The sequence below is a fragment of the Myotis brandtii genome, unplaced genomic scaffold, assembly GCF_000412655.1.
Source record: "Myotis brandtii unplaced genomic scaffold, ASM41265v1 scaffold18, whole genome shotgun sequence".
Classification (NCBI taxonomy): Eukaryota; Metazoa; Chordata; class Mammalia; order Chiroptera; family Vespertilionidae; genus Myotis; species Myotis brandtii.
The window spans coordinates 8091796-8112371 of NW_005356674.1; the positions used below are offsets into that span (position 1 = coordinate 8091796).

At 54.1% G+C, this 20576-nt stretch overlaps 1 protein-coding gene across 1 annotated transcript in view; it reads right to left on the reverse strand.

Annotated features, from left to right (window-relative positions):
• Positions 1-3746: 3746 nt before the first annotated feature.
• RFTN1 (raftlin, lipid raft linker 1) overlaps positions 3747-20576 on the reverse strand; it is a 180604-nt gene continuing 163774 nt past the window's right edge. Inside the window, exons 8-10 of the mRNA XM_005863630.2 lie at positions 17544-17647; positions 15046-15127; positions 3747-5048 (exon numbers count right to left, since the gene is read on the reverse strand). Of these exons, the coding sequence (XP_005863692.1) occupies positions 4659-5048; positions 15046-15127; positions 17544-17647 (576 nt within the window). The 3' untranslated portion in view covers positions 3747-4658. The remainder of the gene's footprint in view (positions 5049-15045; positions 15128-17543; positions 17648-20576) is intronic.

The following is a 20576-nucleotide window of genomic DNA, read 5'->3' on the forward strand; positions in this document are numbered from 1 at the left end:
ACCCCTCAGGAGCAGGGGGAGGTGGAGAAGCCCTGAGGGGCGATCGGGGCTGGTGCCAGGCACCAGCAGTGGGTGTGAGTGGTGGCTCCGGCACCGGCAGCAGGTGCAAGTGCCCAAGCACCAGGCGGGACCGTGGCGCACGCACAGGAGCAAAGAATTTTTAGTAACCACCAGAGGCTCGCTCCAATGACAGCGGCCAGCGCGCTGCCTTGGTCTGGCACCCCTGCTCACCTGCTCCACCATCCTGCCTGTGGCTGACACTTGCCATGTTCTGTGCTCTGCTGCCTGCTGCCTATACCTGCCATGTTCTGCATGCGCCCCCTGGTGGTCAGCACACAGCATAGCAACCGGTTTTTCAGTTGTTTGGTTGTTCTGCCGTTCAGTCTATTTGCATATTAGCCTTTTATTATATAGGATAATTGCTAGGGCCACTGCTTATTGTCATTTGTAAGCTCTAAAGGAGCCAGAGCTGGTCTGTCTCTTCACTGCTGTCTTCCCAGCACCAAACACCCAGCACTTAGCACTGTAGTATAGGCACTAAAAACTATGTATCTGCTGCCTCTTTCTGTCCTGTGAGGCAACAATGAGGAAATGGCCATCCATGAGATCAGGAGACAGGCTCTTACCAGATGCCAAATCGGCCAGTGTCTTGATCTTGGACTTCCCAGCTCCCAGAGTGTGAGACAAACATTTGTTGTTTAAAAATAAAAAAAATTAAAACTATATATCTATACAGTGAATGATCCAATCCCTCATGCCCACATAAACACACAGGTTTCCCGCGTGGCCTGGCCGCCCCTGCCAAGGGAAATGCCACCCCACCCCACCCCGTCCTGCAGGGGCTGGGGGAGCAAGCATCTGCCGGGTTCAGTTAGCTTTCCGAGCCTGGCCACAGAGATGATCATTATCAACAGGAACCTGTGGTGAACATCGCTCTGCTTCCTTCTCTGGCGACAGCCACCACAGAAATCCCAGCCAAAGGCTTGTCGGGTCTTGTACTTAGAACTAAAGTTCACTTGCTTCCTTGTTCCAAACTCTGGGAGCCAGGTCCAGGAAGCCCAGGCTCTCCGGGAAGCGGCCTCGTTTGGCAGGTCACTGAGCGGACCAGGGCACACCCTGCGCTGCTCATGCAGGCAGCTCCCAGCCCTTGTGGAAGGGCTGCTGGAAACAGGACCTGCACAAACAAGTGGGGTGTCCATGCTGAGCTGCCTCCGGGCTGCCTGTCTGCACCCCAGGCCCCCTTTCCCGTCCCCCTCTCGCCAACCCTTCCAGAACTTCCTCCGTAGTCCCAGCTGCTGCTCTTCGCCTGCACAGGCTGTGAGCCCCGTAGCAAGAGCCGGCTCTGCTGCCCCCGGCAGCCCCCCAGGGCCAGCACGCCCTGCGCCGGGGATGAGCCCAACCAAAGTGTGTTCCAAGACTGATGAATTTGGGGTCAACATATTCCTACTAATAAGCACCGTGACATCATCTGAGAGCTATTCTTGAAAGATGTTTTGTGGTTTAGGAAAGGCTATAATTAACATGTTTAGAGTTCTGATAAAATGTGCTTCATAAGAAATGAATTAGAATGTCTCTTAATGTTTTTGTTTTTCTTTTTTGAAGCTGGTCCCATTGCGCATAATTCCAGGGAAGTGTGATCAATTTGGAGATTTAAAAAAAGGATTGTTACATATAAACCACAGATAGATTTTATAAACATTACAATATGTCCATTAGTCAGGATGGGCTATGCTGTGCTTCAGTAAGAGATAAACCTCCAAATCCCAGTGGCTTAGCACAGTGAAGGTTTCCTTATCCTTCATGCTACGGTCCACCTTGAACTATGCCAAGAGCATTGGAGATGAAGAGAGGGCTGGGGTTACATGGGCTATTTCTAAAGGCCGGGCTCATAACTGTCTGACATCATATCTGCTCATGTCCCACAAGCCAGAAGCCAGTCACACGGCTCCAAACTGCAAGAGGGACTGGGCAGTACAGGAGCCCATGGGGATTGGGCGAGCACCGACCATCTCTGCCACATTTATGACCTATGGGCATTGTGATGAACTGCTGCCTTCGAACCAAGCACCTTACCACACCTTATTATTCCTCACAAAAATCCGACGAGGTGGGCGTCATTAGTCCCATTTCCCACGGGAGGAGGTTGATGCTGGCAGGTGTGGAGAAATGAACTTGAGGTTACATTTGCAGGTTGTGTGGTGAGCGTGCTAACCAGCTCTGCCTGATCCCAAAGCCTGGCTGGGCTTTTCTGCTGAATGAGCGCGGTATAGAACAGCCTTCCCGCTTCATTAAGACAGGTGCCCGAAGGCTCTCCAGTCCTCACTACTTCGACCGTGTGGCTGTGTGCACTGGAGAGCGATGCAACTGCATTTCTTTAAGCAGATTTAAAATATATATATAAATAAGTTTTTTTAAAATTGATTTCAGAGAGGAAGGGAGAGGGAGAGAGAATAGAAACATCAATAATGAGAGAGAATCATTGACCGGCTGCCTCCTGCACGCCTGATACTGGGGATCAAGCCCACAATCCAGGCATGTGCCCTTGACTGGAATTGAACCCGGGACCCTTCAGTCCGCAGACCAGTGATGCTCTATCCACTGAGCCAAACCAGCTAGGGCCAGGTAAGTTATTTTCCATTCCTTCAAAGGGCCTACATGAAGAAGGCTCGACCGGGAATGGAACTGTGACCTCTTGGTTCATAGGTCGAGTTCAACCTCTGAGGCCCACTGGCCGGGCCAGGTATTGCGTTTTTAAAGTCCCCCCAGTGATCCTAAGGTGCAACCAATTTGAGAACCGCCTGTAAGATCGGTATTTTGCCAGATATAAGCAGGGGTGTGAAGAAGTGAGGGGGAAAAAACAAGACCTTCAGGAATGATTTGTTAGTTTGGCTCTAGGGCCCAACTTCCTGAGGAATTCAAATGTATTTTTTTCCCCCTCATGACACCTTCAGCCAACACGAATGTCATTTAATTATTGAAAAATGTACCCAACCCTGAGTGGCGCGAGGCTGTCCGCTGGGGGGACGAAGCCTGGGATCATTCATATGCTTTTCAGAGCCGTGAAAGATGCGTTGCTTTTGTCCCAGGCTGCTGCCAACTAGCATATTTTTAAAAAGCGGTGATCCTCTAAGATATGGGTGAAGAGATAGTATTTTTATTAAATCAATATGCCATGTAGATATTCCTGGGTACAATTATGGAAAACGCCATTTTAAATAGTTCTCTTTGGACAGAGCCTCCAACCTTTGCAGGTGAGCGCTAGGGGTCAGGCGGGGGGAAGTAGGCGCCAACATCAAGAGGAAAATGACTACGTCGTGGCTGCACAAGGGCCTTCAGTTCTTTATACAAATGTATCACAGGTGTGGTGTAGTCTAGCAAACTTGCAAAGACGGAAAAGACTTGCCTCATTCAATCATTTCCTTAAAAGCTTGGAAACATGCTTATTAGACAGAAACTGGTGTGGGGCTGTTTTCAAAAGGCATTTCCTCCATCACCACGGGCCATGGGGGGTGGCTCTGCCCTGACTTACCTGGCGGCACCTGAATCCCACTGTCTGCATTCTTTCTACAAAGGACCAGCAGGCACCATGTGTCTGGCTGGCTCCTTTGTTTCCCACAGGGCGTCCTTTTCTCGAAGGTCATTGCGCTGCCTGAGTTAGTCACTTAGGGATGTGGGGTTGAGTCCTTGGGACCATCAGGCCAGGGCTTTCTCACTGTGACACAATTAATACTCAATACGCACAGGGCTCTAACTCATAGATGATTTATTGCTTTAAGTAACTAAACAAGAAAGAGACAGGCTGTTGTTTTGGTGAAGACACCAGTTGCATCTACGTAAAGTCTTAACGATACCTTCTGGACAATATAAACACGTGATAGCATACATAGGAAGCAACTTGGCCAATGACGCACGGATTAAAATAGCACACGACAGACAAGGGCACCCAACCCGCCGGGCTGCCCCGAAATGACAGAAAGAACGCGAGTTCACACGATGTGCTGGATACAAAACCTTTAAAAAATTTTTGGCATTAACACTAACACAGGATACTTCCTTGGACATTCTGCAAAAGCAGGTGCACGAACAGTTACCTTTTCATCTCCAGATTACCAGTGTCTATGGGATGCTAGAGAAAAGCCAGGAGGTGGGGCACCTGCCCTCCCCTAAGGTCCTTTTCTTTGCCACAGCAGCAGGGTACTGGGCTTTAGGTGAAGAGCAGCTGACAGGGAACAGCAGAGGGTGGACACTGCCCTGGCAGCCTGTGGGAGTGAACCCCACACAGCCCCGGTTTGTCGCTAGGGAGGTCCATGGACTTGACCGCATGCTCCCTGGAGGCCCTGGGGGGCGGACACAGGCACTGGACGGTCCAGACCCTCCCACTGAGGAGTGTGGAGCCGGGGCTGAGCCTTCCGCCCTGAGGTTGAGAAGAAGTAACCTGACCTCTTGCATTCTAACAGGGGGGCAGTATGACACATTTCAAATGGATGTGCAGGAGCCAACAGTCAGGAAGCCAGCCCTGCAGGGCCTGGGCGAGCTCACAAGTGAGGTCAAGCCAAGCCAAAGGGAACACAGGGCACCAGGGCCAAGCAGCGCGACCGGGCTGCCGGCAGTGCCTCCGGGTGGCTGACTGGTCTGGCTGCAGCGCCAACGGCTGGGACTCAGTAGTCTGCTGTCTCTGCAGCCACTGCCTCAGTACCTCCCTCCCCAGCATCCTCTCCAGGACTTGAGGGCCCCTCACAGCCCCCGGCCAAGGCCCCACAGTGGCCGGCTGGACCGTTCTGCACGGCCCCGCCCTCCACACAGAGCTGGCCATCGGGACACAGCGGCTCTCCGGTGACCTCCTGGATGGGGCCCTTCGCCTCCTCCGAGGCTCCGTCCTCCTGCTGCTGGTTCAGCACGCAGTTTCCCACGTCCCCGGCCTTGGAAAACTGGTCTTCCAGACTCCGGTCGTTTTCTTCGGCTTGTCGCTTGCCTCTGGCGCTGAGTTTACCCTTGGATTTCCTCATCTGCCTGCTGTGCATGTCTTCGCGGGAGAATCGCCACTGAAACTGAACATGGGAGAGGATGGAGATAAGTAAACGCAGTCTCTGTGGACCCAGAGCCTTACCTGGATGCGTCTACATGCACACCCATGTCACTTTTCTGCAGCAAGACACACAATTGCCCGCATTCCGGGGGCGGGGCCAACGTCAATCACTGCCCAGACACATCACACCCACCATGAGAGCCTCCTCCATGCTGTCCACGGGCTGTACTTCAAAGGCCTGGGAAGGAGGTCCTGAAATCCTATCGTTTGATCAATCAGGAGGAGGAGGGGACATGGGGCCCGTGCTTCCTAAGTGCCAGGGCTCTGAGCAGGCGGTGGGTTACCCAGCACTGGGCCGCATTCTCTCACCTGAGCAAAGGCACAGCATGTGGGGCGCCGGGTCCCCTGCAGGACTGGCGGGCTTGCTGCCCCAGCTACCGGGGCTGCTGTCTGCTGACAGCACCCACCACCTCATTGAAGGTCACTCTCCCTTCCTGGGGCAACCTACCTCCAAGGTCTGGTCTGGGTGGGGTACAAGGGCCTATCCCTCCTTGCACAACTAGGGAAACTCTGAAAGGCCATCCCAGCTCCAGAGCTACCTGGAGGGGTGGCCGAGGCCACTGCTGAGACAGCATCCAGCTCAATTCCCGGCCCACTCCTGTGCCCTGTGTTCCCCACGGGTGTTCCTGAGGGCACTTCCCTCAAAAATGTCCACCATTCAGACCCTGCTTCCCAGGGAGCCCAATCTGCAACCAAGCACCAGGGACGTCAACAGAGACTCAGAGAAGACTCAGGGTCGTGCAGTCAGTAATTGAGCTGTGCAAGAACCAGACCTGTCCAAGCTGTGGAGCGAGATTGCATGCGTGAAGCGTCCCAACTCCACCACTCCCTGGCCCCACTGCCCAACCTCAGTGTCCTCATCTGTACAGTGGGGACAGCAACCAAAACCAAGGTTGGTTACTTGATTTTCTCAGAAAGCAAAGTCAGTCAGCTTTTCCTGTAGAAGTCAGATCATAGTTTATATTGGCTTTACGGGCCACATGGTCGCTGCCGAAACCATTAGGAAACCACTGAACTCTACCATTGCTGCAGAAAAGCAATCATAGATAATATGTAAACTGATGAGCGTGACTATGTCCAACAACATTTCATCTGCTAAAACAGGTGGTAGGCTGTGGTATGTCAGGCCCTGCCTTCCAGGGTATTTGTGTGGTTCCAATGATGTGATAATCCATGTCATGGGTTTAGCACTGTGCCTGACATCATATACCAGACACACTTGCTGTTACCATTAATGACACCAGATTTAAGTTCCATGAGGTCAGGGAAGCCGCCTGTCCTATTTCCTCCTGCATCCCTGGGGCAGAGCACAGTGCCTGGCACAGAGTAGGCACTCACCCTACTTGTGGGATAAATGAATGGAAGGACGACAGAGCCCAGACATGCTGGCTGCACTGAGTTTCGATGTCAACCAGTCCTGTAATTTTAGAGTCAAAACATGGCCTGGGGTTTAGTGAGGAGGGACCGGTGTATCTGCACCTTACTTCTGGTTGATCTCCAAAAAGAGAAATTAATTTAAGGAAGAAACAGAGTGGGAAACACTGAAAGTCCCGCTGAGTCTGCTGATGACATGAACGGTCCCAGAGGCAGACAGGGTAGCAGCCTGTGCACTTGGAAGTGATCTGGGCAAATGAGCTTGAGCAGACATGGAAACATTGTGGGGTGTTAAAAAAATACCTTGGAAGATTCAGAGAAACGGGTCCTCGTGTTTATAAATGAGGAATGTGTTCTGTGGGCTGACCACTCAGCAGAACTGCAGCCTTTTTCTTCTACTCCCCAAACATCAGGGGTCCCCCCCAGTCTTCCTGAGCAAAAGCCCCTCTGACCTCTGTCCTCCTGGGGTGGTCAGTATCCCCCAGCATGCCTCCACCTCAGAGCTGGGGGGCAGTCCACTCTGGGTGGGGACCCACAGAGTCAGGTGCCAGATGTGGTGTACCCTCGGGAAGATGACAGCCAAGGGATCTGGTGGATGCGCTAGGCCCTGTTGTGACCGGCACAAAGAACGAGAGAGAAACCTCCGAGGAGAGAGAGGTAGGTGGATGGGGGCCAGAGACAGGAGCCCCCGCTGCAGGGAGTGGTCTCACCGGGAAGAAGAGAATCATGGGACTTGGCCCCCCTGCAGGTGCAGCTCCGTGACCCACGTGCACACAAGGGTTCAGTTAAGTTCCCATCACGGTCATTTCTTTCTACTTCGGTCACACCACGTTGGTTTTGCCAAATATGGACTTAAATCTCAGACACTCTGTGATTGAAAGAAGAACAAAGGCAGCCTTCGGTTCTGATGGCTTCTTGCTGGGCTGGAGAGGGGAGCCCAGGAATGCAATTGCACCATCAGTGGAAAATGATTTCTTAAGGCTTTAGCACATGCTAAATAACTGAGTGCCTTGCTAGGAAAAACCAAAAAATGTGCTATGTAAATTTTTAAAAATCTGCCACCGTTGCAGAATTTTCAGTGGTAACGATCTACTCCCCCAAAGAAAACATTTGCCTAAACAGCCACAGGGTCCTGAGGTTGCACACACCATGGGGTCCTTGGGTCGAACACCTTTGGACAAGATTTCCCATCAAAGAAGAAAAGGAGCAAAGTGCATGTTGAGGTTAGGACTTAACATCTATCCTGCCCTCCTCCTCCCCACCCTCCCCCCAAATTCCCAAAGGCGTTCACTTCCCATGTTGGACGGGGTTTGCTCAGATACTCCTTTGTGCGGGTTCTCTCTCTCACACTCTAAGCTTCTTCCACCTAAGCCATGAGTTCCTGACAATGGGACCCCTTAAAGGCAAAGTGGTGCCTCAGACCCCCATCCCAAGGGTGCCCGCGCCAACCTAGACTGAAGCAGGCTACCCCAAATTCCCAAAGGCGTTCACTTCCCATGTTGGACGGGGTTTGCTCAGATACTCCTTTGTGCGGGTTCTCTCTCTCACACTCTAAGCTTCTTCCACCTAAGCCATGAGTTCCAGACAATGGGACCCCTTAAAGGCAAAGTGGTGCCTCAGACCCCCATCCCAAGGGTGCCCGCGCCAACCTAGACTGAAGCAGGCGTCTCGGCTCTGTAACCACAAGTGCGGGGCGCCAACCGGGTGCCCCAGAGCCTCTGCTGCTGCCTCCGATGCCAAGCCTCTGTGGCTCTCGGGCACAAGCGCTCGTGGTCCCTAATTGCTGCCTTGTTATAGGCAGCCACTGCCACTGCTTCATATGCCAGCCCAAATGGAAGAGCCTTACTAGTAAATAAAAATCCATGTCCCCAAATAGAGCTCCTGCATTTTTGCATGTTTTTAGAAAAACACCAGTTAAGCCTACCGATGTGCATTTCTCTGAGAGGCAGTCGGCTAGCAGGGAAGTCGGAGGAAGCTTTCCTTTTGCTAAAAAAGTGGTGAAAGGCCCTACATGTTAAAACATCACAGCAGCCGAGAGCCCGGTTCAAATCCCCGTCCTGGCACTTGTTGGCTCTCTATCCTGGGGCAAGTTATGAATCTCTCCAAGTCTCAAGTCCATCATCTCTGAAATAGTTGTCTCAGCCTCCAGGGCTGCAGTGCACAACCAAGGGGCCGGGTCACACGAGTGGGCGTGCACAGCGCCCCCTGCAGTCGGATGCTCTATAACCGAGGAGCTGCCACCTTTGCCAGAGTCCATCCTGGACACTTACTGACTAATGCAAACCCAGGGGCTGCTCTTGCTAAACAAACAACAGAAGGTCTGTGTTCCTCTGCATGCCTGGCCATATCCAGGTTCCAGAAGAAGACCCCATTTTGTTGATCTCCTGACAGAAGAAACAGGAGGACACAAGCCACAGAAAAGGCGTGTGGCAGGCACACCGGCCACTCTCTTCCCGAACCAGCCCGGCCTGCTGGACAGAGGACTCAGGACTGTCGGAGCGGAGCTGGGAGGGAGCTACTCCAGCCAATGTTTTCTGTCCTTCAGAGTCAACTCAGGAATCTCTGCCAAGCCAAATGCCTTCCCGGACTGCTCTGTGTTCCGTGTCCTCAGATGGGTTTGTGATGACATCACTGAGTCCCCGTGCTGTCCCCGGTGCCGCAGCCAGGTACCAAGTAGGCTCTGACTCAAATCCTCCCCTTTCCTCTTTCTCTCCTTTGCAGGGACATTCTCATGAAGCAGGGAAGTAGCAGTGGGCAAAACTTAGGGTCTGTAGAATCTAAAAGCTAAATGTTCTGAGCTGCCGACTGCCTGTAGAATACCTGCCCCGTAAAGAACAAACACTTACCAAGGTGCCTACTATGTGTCTCAGACAGTGACAAAGTTTCCCATTTCCCTGGATCCCCAAAGCAATACTCTCAGTAGGCACTGTTAGAGTCAGTTTATAGATGAGCATGAGGAGGTTCAGAGAGGTTAAGTACCTTGCCCAAAGTCACATAGCTAGAAATAGCAGAGCTAGAATTCAAACACAGCTGCCTCTGGCTCCACACTACCCTTCCAACCTCTTTTTAATATATATATTACATATATGTATATATGTATTTATTGATTTCAGAAAGAGGAAGGGAGAGGGAGAGAGATAGAAAAATCAGTGATGAGAGAGAATAACCAATCAGCTGCTTTCTGCATGCCCCCAAACCCAGGCATGTGCTTTGACTGGGAATCGAACCGTGACCTCCTGATTCACGGGTCGATGTTCAACCACTGAGCCACGCTGTGGGTGAAAGGCTTTAGGCCAGAGGTTCTCAACCTGTGGGTCGCGACCCCTTTGGTGGTCAAACGACCCTTTCACGGGTCGCCTAAGACCATCCTGCATATCAGATGTTTACATTACAATTCATAACAGTAGCAACATTACAGTTATGAAGTAGCAACGAAAATAATTTTATGGTTGGGTCACAACATGAGGAACTGTATTTAAAGGGCCAGAAGGTTGAGAACCACTGCTTTAGGCTCTTGACCTAGAGAGAAGGAAGGAGGCAACACCCCTTTGGATGGCTCAGCCCAATGCGTGAGTGCCTCAGCTTTCAGACTTCACCATGTTCAGATGCATCTGCTAGACCAGGCACTTGATCATTAGGCCGGGTGGTCAGCTAATGGAAGTCTAGATTTATGGCCATTAAAGATTCTTTGGTTCAGTTTATTAAAAACAAGTATCTACACTGAGGACTCCCTGACAGGCCCATTTTTAAAAAAATCAATAATGATAAAATGTAGATAGAGGGCCACGGGTGAGGCTGGAAAGGGGCCTAAACTCTTCAATTAAGACACCGGCTCTCGGCCTGGAGTGGGCATCACAATCGCCGGAGAGCTCCTTCAGCCAGATCCCCCACCCCCTGTGACTCCGAGGGCCTGGGGAGGGGAGGCAGACTGCATTTCTAACAAGCTCCCAGCTGAGGCTGATACTGCTGGTCCAGGGGCCACAATCGAAGAACCGCCAAGCAAAAAAAGCACGTGGGCAGAGACTCGCTGTGTGAGAAACAGCTGGGACACAAGGACAGCCCCCAGGCTCGCCTGACCCCAGCCGTGCCATCCACGGACGGGCTCCCTCTGCCTCCCTCCCTCCCACCGTCACACCGCTCCCTTCCCACCCAGGCTTCCCCCTTCCCCTCTTGTTGTCTCTAACAAACAACAAAAACTGCTCCAGATCCCAAGGCTCAAAAAGATGACATCTCAGAAAGCAAGAAGCAGAGAGAGGCAGGGATGTGCAGCCCCAGGGACTGCTTTCTGGGTGGCAGCTCTGAGGGGCGGGGTGTGACATCCCCACTTAAAGGCCTGGGGGACCTTCCCATGTCTTGAGTGGTACCAGGGAGTCTCTGCACTCCACACACAGCTGCTAACTGCCTGGCTGCGCCATGCCCGTGCCAGTCTTCCCACGCAGGGTGTCTCTCCACGTGGGGGTGGCACTGATGCCTAAACCAGGAAGGATCCCACATAGCCGTCCATGTCAGAAGGAACCGGGGGAAGGGACAATCCACCTCATAGCGGTGTGTGCCCAGAGTTCCGTGTCAGGAGGGGCTGATGGATTTAATTCACACATTTTAAAGACTGTCCGCGACCTGCCCCCACGCCAGCGAGGTTAGCGGGAAGGAAGACGCTCCGGCATCGTGGAAACCACCTCTCACCTTCGAGGGAGCTCCACATCACACTCACACAGAGAGGTTTCTTTCAAATGCTGAAAAGTCTTGATGAGAGGGTTCTGTCACTCTGCTGATTAAAAGACGACTACATGTGCTTCGTCCCCGCTGTGCCAATCTTGGGATTTTCTCTTCTTAAGTTTCAATGCTGGACATAACAGGCATGTCCCGGGCTCAGAATTTTGATTCCTCGTTCACTGATTCAACAGATATTTGTTGAGTACCAGCTAAAAGCCAGGCACTGGGCAGGCAACAGTCAGAAGCACACGTCTGTGCTCTCATGGACAGACTCTCCCAGGAGAGGATAAACGAATGAGCACAAACCGGTAGAGGAGAGCCCGGGAAGAGACAAACGGGGTTCTCCCCAGGGTATCACACCGCCCTGAGAAAATACCGAGGAAGAGCGTGTCCTAGGCAGGGGAGAGCAGAAGCAAAGGCCCTGAGGCAGGAGAGGCACAGAGGAGCACGCAGGCCAACATCGCCGGCAAGCAGGACCCGGGGGCTGATCACACGGAGCCTTGTGGACCACATTCCAGATCTTCATACAAAGAACCGTTCTAAGCAGTGAGGTGACATGATTCAATGGGTTTTTTCTTAAAAAAATTTTTTTATTGATTTCAGAGAGGCAGGGAGATGGGGAGAGAGATGGAAACATCTATGATGAGAGAGCCTCAGTGATTGGCTGCCTCCTGCACAGAGTGCCCGCAACATGGGCATGTGCCCTGACTGGGAATTGAACCGTGACCTCCTAGTTCAGTGGTCGGCAAACTGGCCCCTTGAGTGTGGCTTTTCCACAAAATACCACGTGTGGGCGCGCACGTACAGTGCAATTGAAACTTCATGGCCCATGCCACGGGGCCAAAGAGCCGCATGTGGCTCACGAGCCGCGGTTTGCCGACCACTGTCCTAGTTCATAGGTGGATGCTCAACCACTGAGCCACACCGGCTGGGCCAACTGGCTTTTTCAAAAGATCACTTTGTCTCCGAACAGAGAACATATTTGAAGGGAGACCTGCCATTAGGAGACTGGAGTAGTTGAAGCAAGTGAGGGTGAAGAGAAGTGGAGGAACCCAGGGATTCTAGGACCTAAAATAGACATGTCTAAGGCTTCACTGCTGGGGGAAAGGGATGGGGAAAGTCCAAGATGACCCCAGGTGGGCTGGTGCCTCTGGGTTGGTGGTGGCCCATTCCTCTAGGTAAGGGGAGGTGGGCCAGGTGAGGAGGAGGGGCAAAATCACGCGTTTCTCTGAGATCGCTGAGCAGTAACAGGACAGGTGAGCTGGGCAGGGGAGAAGCAAGGGCTGCAATGCAGATACAAGGGTCACGGCAGAGGTGGTGAGAGATGTTCTCCCTCTGGGGATGAAAGAGACTCTCTAGGACAGGGAAGAGAGTGAGAGGAGCAATGGCTGGGCCTGAGCCCCGAGGAACCTGGTGGGAAGCCAGGAGGGGAGGGTGGGATGGAGCCAGGAGATGGTGGGACGGAGCCAAGAGGAAAAGGAGCTTAAAGAGGCAAGAGCAGCCGACAGTGTCAGTGCTGCAGGCGCTCAGCGCCGTGAGGACGAGATGGGGCTGCTGCCCAGTCACGGGAACCCACAGACCTGTGGGAGCAGAACGCCCCCCGCGTCAGCTGAGCAGCAGGTGACAGGGACGGGGAGACGGAGACGGTGCTGTGAAGCCCCCTCTCTGGGACTCCACTGGCCGGGTGCTCTCTCGAGGTCACACCGAGGACAAGAGCTCGGCACCAGCCCATCCGAACTTGGAATGACTCGGGGATAACAAAGGAGAAAGCAGCCACCCCATATTCGCGTAGTTGCTTTGTATGGAAGTTTCTACCGACCAGAAAATCAGACTCCCGTCCCGCTGGATTCTCTCTCACACCAGCTTTAACACTCCACCAGCTTTAACACTCCACCAGCTTTAACACTCCACCAGCTTTAACACTCCACCAGCTTTAACACTCCACCAGCTTTAACACTCCACCAGCTTTAACACTCCACCAGCTTTAACACTCCACCAGCTTTAACACTCCACCAGCTTTAACACTCCACCAGCTTTAACACTCCACCAGCTTTAACACTCCACCAGCTTTAACACTCCACCAGCTTTAACACTCCACCAGCTTTAACACTCCACCAGCTTTAACACTCCACCAGCTTTAACACTCCACCAGCTTTAACACTCCACCAGCTTTAACACTCCACCAGCTTTAACACTCCACCAGCTTTAACACTCCACCAGCTTTAACACTCCACCAGCTTTAACACTCCACCAGCTTTAACACTCCACCAGCTTTAACACTCCACCAGCTTTAACACTCCACCAGCTTTAACACTCCACCAGCTTTAACACTCCACCAGCTTTAACACTCCACCAGCTTTAACACTCCACCAGCTTTAACACTCCACCAGCTTTAACACTCCACCAGCTTTAACACTCCACCTCTGAAACCTCCCGCCCGCTCAGGTTCCCACTGGCTGCCCCTCTGAGATGCATGGTCTGCACCAAAATCAAACCGCACGTCTTTGCTTTGGGAGTCGTCGGCGCCACAACCAGGAGAGCAGCCAGGACAAGGCAGCACCCCCTCCCACTCTTAAAGGCAGAAGCAGCTTCCTCTGGTGGCTGGTGGAGACCTTGCCAGCGTGGTTGTTGAATGTCACTGTGAATGTGCACAGTCCCCCGGAGCCCACGGCTATGCCACCACTGACAGCAGTCCAGGCTGACCCCCCCCCCCCCACCCCGCGGCTACTGCTCCTGGCAATACAGGGTGGGTTGGCAACTGCCTGTCGGTTCTCTGCTGCTGTCACCAGTCACATGTGCATCAGCGCCTGGAGAGAGAGTCCTCTGCACTCCCCCTCAACAGGCTTCAAGGCGCCATTTCCTTGGCGTTCGTCCCACAAACGGGTTCCCCCTGGATGTGTTGGCTGGAGAGGGGCTGCCCCAATCTGTCCACTTGCTTGGTGCTCCTGTCCGGGCTCCGTGTCCAAAGAACACGAGGAAGCAAGACTGCCAAGCGTGAGGCGTGAGCAGGCCTGCAGGCTCTGCCTGGGAACACGGCCTTGCCATCGAAGGTGGCGCGGGCTGGCTCCAGGTGACACTGACTTGGGCTTTGGCAGGTTCCCTAGACTCACCTGCCCCTTCCTGACACTTGGTGACACACCCACCGGAAAGCATGGGGGTGTGGAACGTCAGAATCATCTGACACAGGGAAGGACCCGGGATCGACCGCATCAAACACGGGAGATGTTCTGAGCATGGCCACAGTCTCTCAGCGCGACTGTGTTTCCCGGACGGTTCACGCAACGACCAGGGAGGGGAAAAGGACCTTGGCGATGGCAGGGCAGCCTGACTGGAGGGCTCACTGCCACAGGCTAAGGCTGACCTCTGTCTAGACCAGCTGCTGCCACTCGGAGGCCTGCAGGTTGGGGCTGTCACAAAGGGGCTCTAGCAGGGTCTGCCTGCCAAGATCGCCAAACTTCTGATGTCCCGAGGGCTCCCCGGGCAGGCCAGAGCTCAGCCAGCGTGCAACAAGATGAAGATGCAGAGACACGACCCCCCCTCCCACCCCCAGCATCTCGTCAGAACGCAGCTGACTTCGTGCCCCTATTCTTAGCCCAGGGGGAATGTCTGGCACGCTCGAGTGTCTGCAAGAACCTCTCTCGTCCGCCTTTCTGGCCCGACCAGCAGGATGCTGGCAGATGAGGCCCTCCAGTGCCCTTGCCTGTCCCATTCTGGCAGCTTCAGGCCTGATCAGGTCGCTGAGGGGCTCAGGTGTCCTTGGGCTTGGAGCCGTTAGCAGCTGCAGCAGGCTGCCCACCACCTGCGGTAGGAAAACCCCCTTGCGGATGAAGCCCCACTGGAGAAACCTGAGAAAGGCAACCACGGCCACTCACCTTGGATTCCTTCTTCTTGAGTTTCTGAGGTAGACACGGTCTCTGAAGGAAGACGATCTGCTTGGTGGAGACGTTTCCCTCCCTGTCACACACAGGAGCAGAGAAGGAGTTAGGTTATACCTGGGGAGCCGCAAACCTCGCAGACACTGCATCCCTAGCTTCAAGGCTGACCACCCGCAGGAATGACAGTGAGGGGTCAGAACAGGAAGCCCCCACTCTCCCACCCCAGGCCACCCGCCCTGGCTTCCGGGGGGCCATCTCGGGTGCTCAACACAAGCTTTGCGGGCATCCCTGCAAAGTCAGCTTCACGGTGAGAAACGCCCTCCCCCTGATGTGAAAGAACAGCTGGCATCGTGCCAAATGATGACAAAGTGGCTTCTTCAGTGACTCTCAGAGGGGTGGCGTGCCTCTTCCAAATCTGTCCTTGGTAGTGAGGCCGCGAGGGGCCTGGCTGGCCCAGGATGGGCAGGAGGATGAGGACCTGGGTGAAGAGCTCTGCCCATCAGCCATCACAGGGACAGCGGGTGGAGGGCTGGCTGCGCACAGGTCCCGGCCAAGGCCCGATTCGCCCTCACTGAGGCAGGCCACGCTGCTCCTGCAGGCACACACATGGGAAGGCGGCGGGCAAGGCAGGGAGTGGCATTAACAAAGCCGGCGAGGGATGCCCAGGAGTGCCGCTCATTTTTACGGCCCAGTGCGTGCGTTTTTTCCTCCAGGAAGGCAGGACCCCTGGAGCTGCCTTTAGAGATGATAGAAATATTGTGAAGGGGATGGTTTTCTCTCCTGCCTCCACCCTTCCTATCACTTTCTTAAATCTATTATTTTGTAAATGTCCTTCCGGCTGAGACATTGTGTCCCTACTTGGACACCACGTCAGAGGGTCAGGGGGAGACACTCATATTTCCTGTTTTATTCCGGGGTTGGGCTGGGTGACCCACCCATAATGTCTCATTTAGGCCTCCACAGTGTTCCAAGGACTGGGGCAGACGTCTTTATAGACAGGAAATGAAAGCTTGTGTAAGGAGCAGGCTCCAGCGCAGACAGCCAAGATTTAAGCTCGGATCTGCCTGGTTCAGTGCGGTCTCCCACTTCACTACTAGGGGTCATTTAAGGCACAGGGAAGTGGAGGGTTAGGGAGAATTATTTGGCAGGTGTGACTACCCGAGACAGACAGACAGACAGAGACCTGTCTGCACCCTTTGAGCTTAGTCCAGAACCAGCTGGGCCTTCATATTCAAAGACGTGCTCATTGTGACTCTTGTAGTCCCCTGGCTTCTGGACCAGACTTCGTGGACTGGCACACAGACTCCAAGAAGCCACCTGGCTGGCCCAAGGGGGCAGACTGGGGACTTGGGTTCAAGTCTGCAAGCCACAAACCCAGGCAGGATCCTTTCTACTCCGCTGCATCGCCCTGTGCCCACAGGACTCTTGGCTGAGCAGCAATACGGTGGCTCCCAGTGGCCAAGGGCCAGAAGTAGCTACAGACTGGCTCCTGCAGGTACACAGGCCACTGTGTCCCAGTGTCAGGTGGGAGACATGTTGAGAGCCCAGACGAGCTTGCAGAAGGACACAGGAAAGGCACTGATCATTCGCCACTCTCAGTCTGAGCCCGGGCTGCACTGCCTGCCATCCCCCCAGATCACCAGCCTTGCCCCATGCTGTCCATCACCCTGGAGTGGTGGGTGTGCAGCAGGATCGGGGCAGGCAGAGCACCGAGGGCCACGGGCAGGAGCATCCCTATCGGTGGGCCAAGAGGCGAAGGAGAGGGAGCCCTTGATTTTTCAATTGAGGTTCTAGGCCCAGGTTCTGCCCCTTAGTGGTTGTGTGGCCTCAGGTATGTTGGCTGAGCCTCTCTGAGCCTCAGTTTCCTCATCTGTAAAATGGGAATCCAATCTATGCTTAGAGGATAGTTAGGAGGACTAGTTTCGATAGCAAACCCAGATGCAAGGCTTTTAGCATTGGGATGACTCGGACAAGCCCGTGGCTCAAGGGGTGGTGGGCAGAGCTGGGGGTGGACACCCCACCATGAATGTGAAATCGGAGGGAGTGCCACAAGCAAGGGCCCGGCTCCAGGTCTTCGCATGTTCTTCGTGGGGCTGCTGACCAGCACCATGATTGTCCTCCCCACGCTCTGGCCACACTATCCTCAGCTATAAAACGATTTTATATAAAAATGCCTCTCTAGCCCGGCACAGAGCACACAGTAGGTGCTGAGTTTCTTCGGCAGCTGAGAGGCCCAAGTCTCCTCAGTCCAGCTAGCTCATCTCTGACATGCTGGGCAGGAGTGCTTCTCTGGTCAAGGCTCCCCATGTAGGAAGAGGGGTGCAGTGAGAGCTCTGGGGCAGGGGGTTAGGAATCCAAGATTCTAGCCCTGCCACTTCCCAGCAGGAGAGCTCATGCAGCCACACCCGCCTCCCAGGTTATGTACATGAAGCGCTTCCTGGGAACAGCGCCTGCACAGAGTGAGCGCTCAGCAACAGCAATGACCCTTCTGTTACCTGTTAGTCTTGACGACGGGCGTTGGCAGCACACAGGTGAGCTGCCAGCCGTAGGCTGCAAGCGAGTTCAGCAGGGGCACGTAGTCTGTCTGCACCTCGACGCCCTAAGGGAGAAAGCCACTGTGAGGGACGCTGCTGCCTCCGGAGAGGGGACTGTTCAGCTGCCACCTCCACAAAGCAGCCAGAGGCCCTGGCTCTGAGGATGCTTAGGGTTCAGAGTCCAACTGCCAACACGGGACCTCAGAGTCCAATACAGTTCCTCATGTTGTGACCGGCCCCATGTCAGTCCGCATAGTTGGCAAAGAATTAGAGCCAAAGGATTAATCCGTCAATTTTGTTTTATTCTCATTTCATGGAAGAAGCACAATCATGTCGCCTCAAAGACGGATTCAGGGCATATGACAGACAACACATGCTGATGTGGACGATTTCAGAGCGTGTCGTGGGGAGTGAAGTTACAGTGACAAATGATCAAGCCATTTGCATCCAGACACACACACACACACACACACACACACCCCTGTGCTATGCAGCCTGCCGACAAGGGGTACGTGAATACTTGCCCGTGTTTTATTTCAAATCAGGATGGGGGGTTGGGAGACTTGCCCAACACTTGCCTTTGAATTTTTCCTTGTACTTCATTTTTGTTTGTTTGTTTTTGCCTTTGAGTTTAAAAACTCAGTCCTGTTCCCACAGGGAGAGAACCCCAGTGTGAGGACGGCACGGGGTCCCCTGCATCAGGCCTAGTTTCTTATTCCAGCTCCTCGCTAACACTGACGTGCAGCCCCACCCCTGGCTTGTGTCTCCACGGGACTCCCGATCTCAGTTAGGTTGGCCTCTGAGCATCTCTACATGTATCCAATTTCCTTCCAACCGAGGCAGCCACACGGATTCATTCTGCTAGTATTTCGAAGCCGTGGTGGGCGCAGCATGGATGGAGGCACCGTCCTGGGCTGGGGTTCACAGTCCAGCAGAGGCAACAGCACAGACACCCAAGAAACCAGGATACAAAGGGCCCGTTGGCAGGGCCGCGAGGCTTCGAAGGCCAGCAGAAGAGGAAGGACGTGGGCCGTGCTCGAGGCAGGCTTCCCGGGACTCAGGCTGGGCCCAGGGCATCCAGGGGAGAGCTCCAGCAGGTGCACACGGAGACCACGCCGGGCTTCGATCCCCGAGGAGGGTGGGCTTAACGGAGGGGCCGTCCTGGCCAGGGGCTGTCCTGCTGCAGGTCTTTTTAGGAGTAGAACCAGCTCATCTGGCTGCCCTGGGCTGGAGGAGTGGAAGGGAGATAAGGGGACAACCAGCTCTGTCTCCTCAAATGGCTTTTAAAGCTCCTATCACGGAGCACCTGTCCCAGCGTGGCGACAAGTCACCTGGTCGGCTGGCAACGAATGTATCCGTTTCTTCAACTGCATCGAATAAGTCCTGGCCTATGTCAGTGGCTCTCACTGTGCTCCCTGGGCCGGCAGCATCAGCAACTCCTGGGAGCTTGTTGTGGGCACACAGGGCAATATACCGATCTTGTAACAGAGAAACCCTCACCTGAAACCTCTATGAGCATGTTACCCAATGGCACCCCAATCAATTAAAAAAAAAGAAAAGAAAGAAATTCAGAGTTTGGGACCCAACCCAGACCAACCAGACCAGACACTCTGGGCTGAGGCCCGGGAATCGGTGTTCGAGTCCTCCCAGGAGTTAGTTCTGAGGCAGCGCCCTCGCCCTCGGGGACACTCTGCCTACATCACCCACTAGGTCTCTGCTGTGACAGTCTGCGAAGCTGAGGCAGCATCCGTCAGCTGTCACTCACACCTTGCCTTCCCATCATTCTCCATGTGAGGAGAACGAGAAGTGGGACTTCTAAAGGAACAGCTGGTAAAAGGGAATGGAGGGGAGGAAGGGAGAAGGGCGGAGAACAGAAGGGAGGAGAAGGGAAGGGGGAGGAGGAGAAGAGGAAGTTAAAGGAGGGGAGTAGGACGGGAAGGAGGGAGGGGAGGAGAGCGCGGTACAGGAGTAACCTATTTATTTACGGGTCAGGGGTAGAGGGGCCCTATTCTGGCCCTGTCCCTTGAAGCCCCACTCAGGACAGAGATGGCAGCAAAGGACACAGCACCTCCCCTTCTGCCTGACCCCCTGGACACAAAGGGACCTGCCTTCCAGACCAGCACTGGCCAGCATCCTCCTGCTGGGCACCCGCTGGGGCTGCCTCACCCTGAACCCCTGCCCCCAGCCCTGCACTCCCGATGTAAAGAGAGTTCAGTCCGCACCCTCGAGCTCTGCCAGGTTAGGATTACTCGGGCCTATCAAGAATAACCTTCCCACTTTATCAGTCGCTGTGACAAACCCTCCACAATCAGACAGTAGCCATGGCAACCAGGACAAGCTTTGGCGCCTCACAAAGGCCTGCATGGCAGAATGGAGTCCTTTTATCGGTGAGGTGCCCAGGCCGGGTTTTCTCTGCTGGCACTCAGGGCGGCAAGACAGTGGCCACCCTCGGCTGCCGCCTGGCCTGCCTGCTCAGACAGGCCTTGCAGGGGCCGCTTGTGTTTTGCTCGGTTTTATTGCATTTTGTCACCACATTAAAGAGAGAGACAGCAGGATTTCTCCCAAACAGTTTCCCCCCTCCGGGTAGGGGATAGCAGCTGGAGAGTACAGAATCATAAAGACGCAAAGGAAATGGGAAAACACAACAACAGAACCCGAGGTGGCTTGTGAGAGCTGAGGGTTCAATCTCAAGTGTTAATATCTGGTTGTCACATGGTGGGTTGAAAAGCAAAATACACACGGCAGGGGGTGAGGTGTTACTCTCTGCCAGACTCTCCCACGCCTCCGACTGTCGGGGCTGGTCTGGCTTAATTAACGTTCAGTGTGGTTTGCCACAGCATCTATCAAAGCTGGCTTGCATGGCATCAACACCGCGAGACGGCGTTTCTAAAATAGGGCACGAGCCCCATGCAGCCCGTGGAAGGCGCTCCCGAGTCCATTAGCGGAGAAGATGATAGGAAACCTGTGTGGAGGGAAGGGTCTCTTTGATCTGCT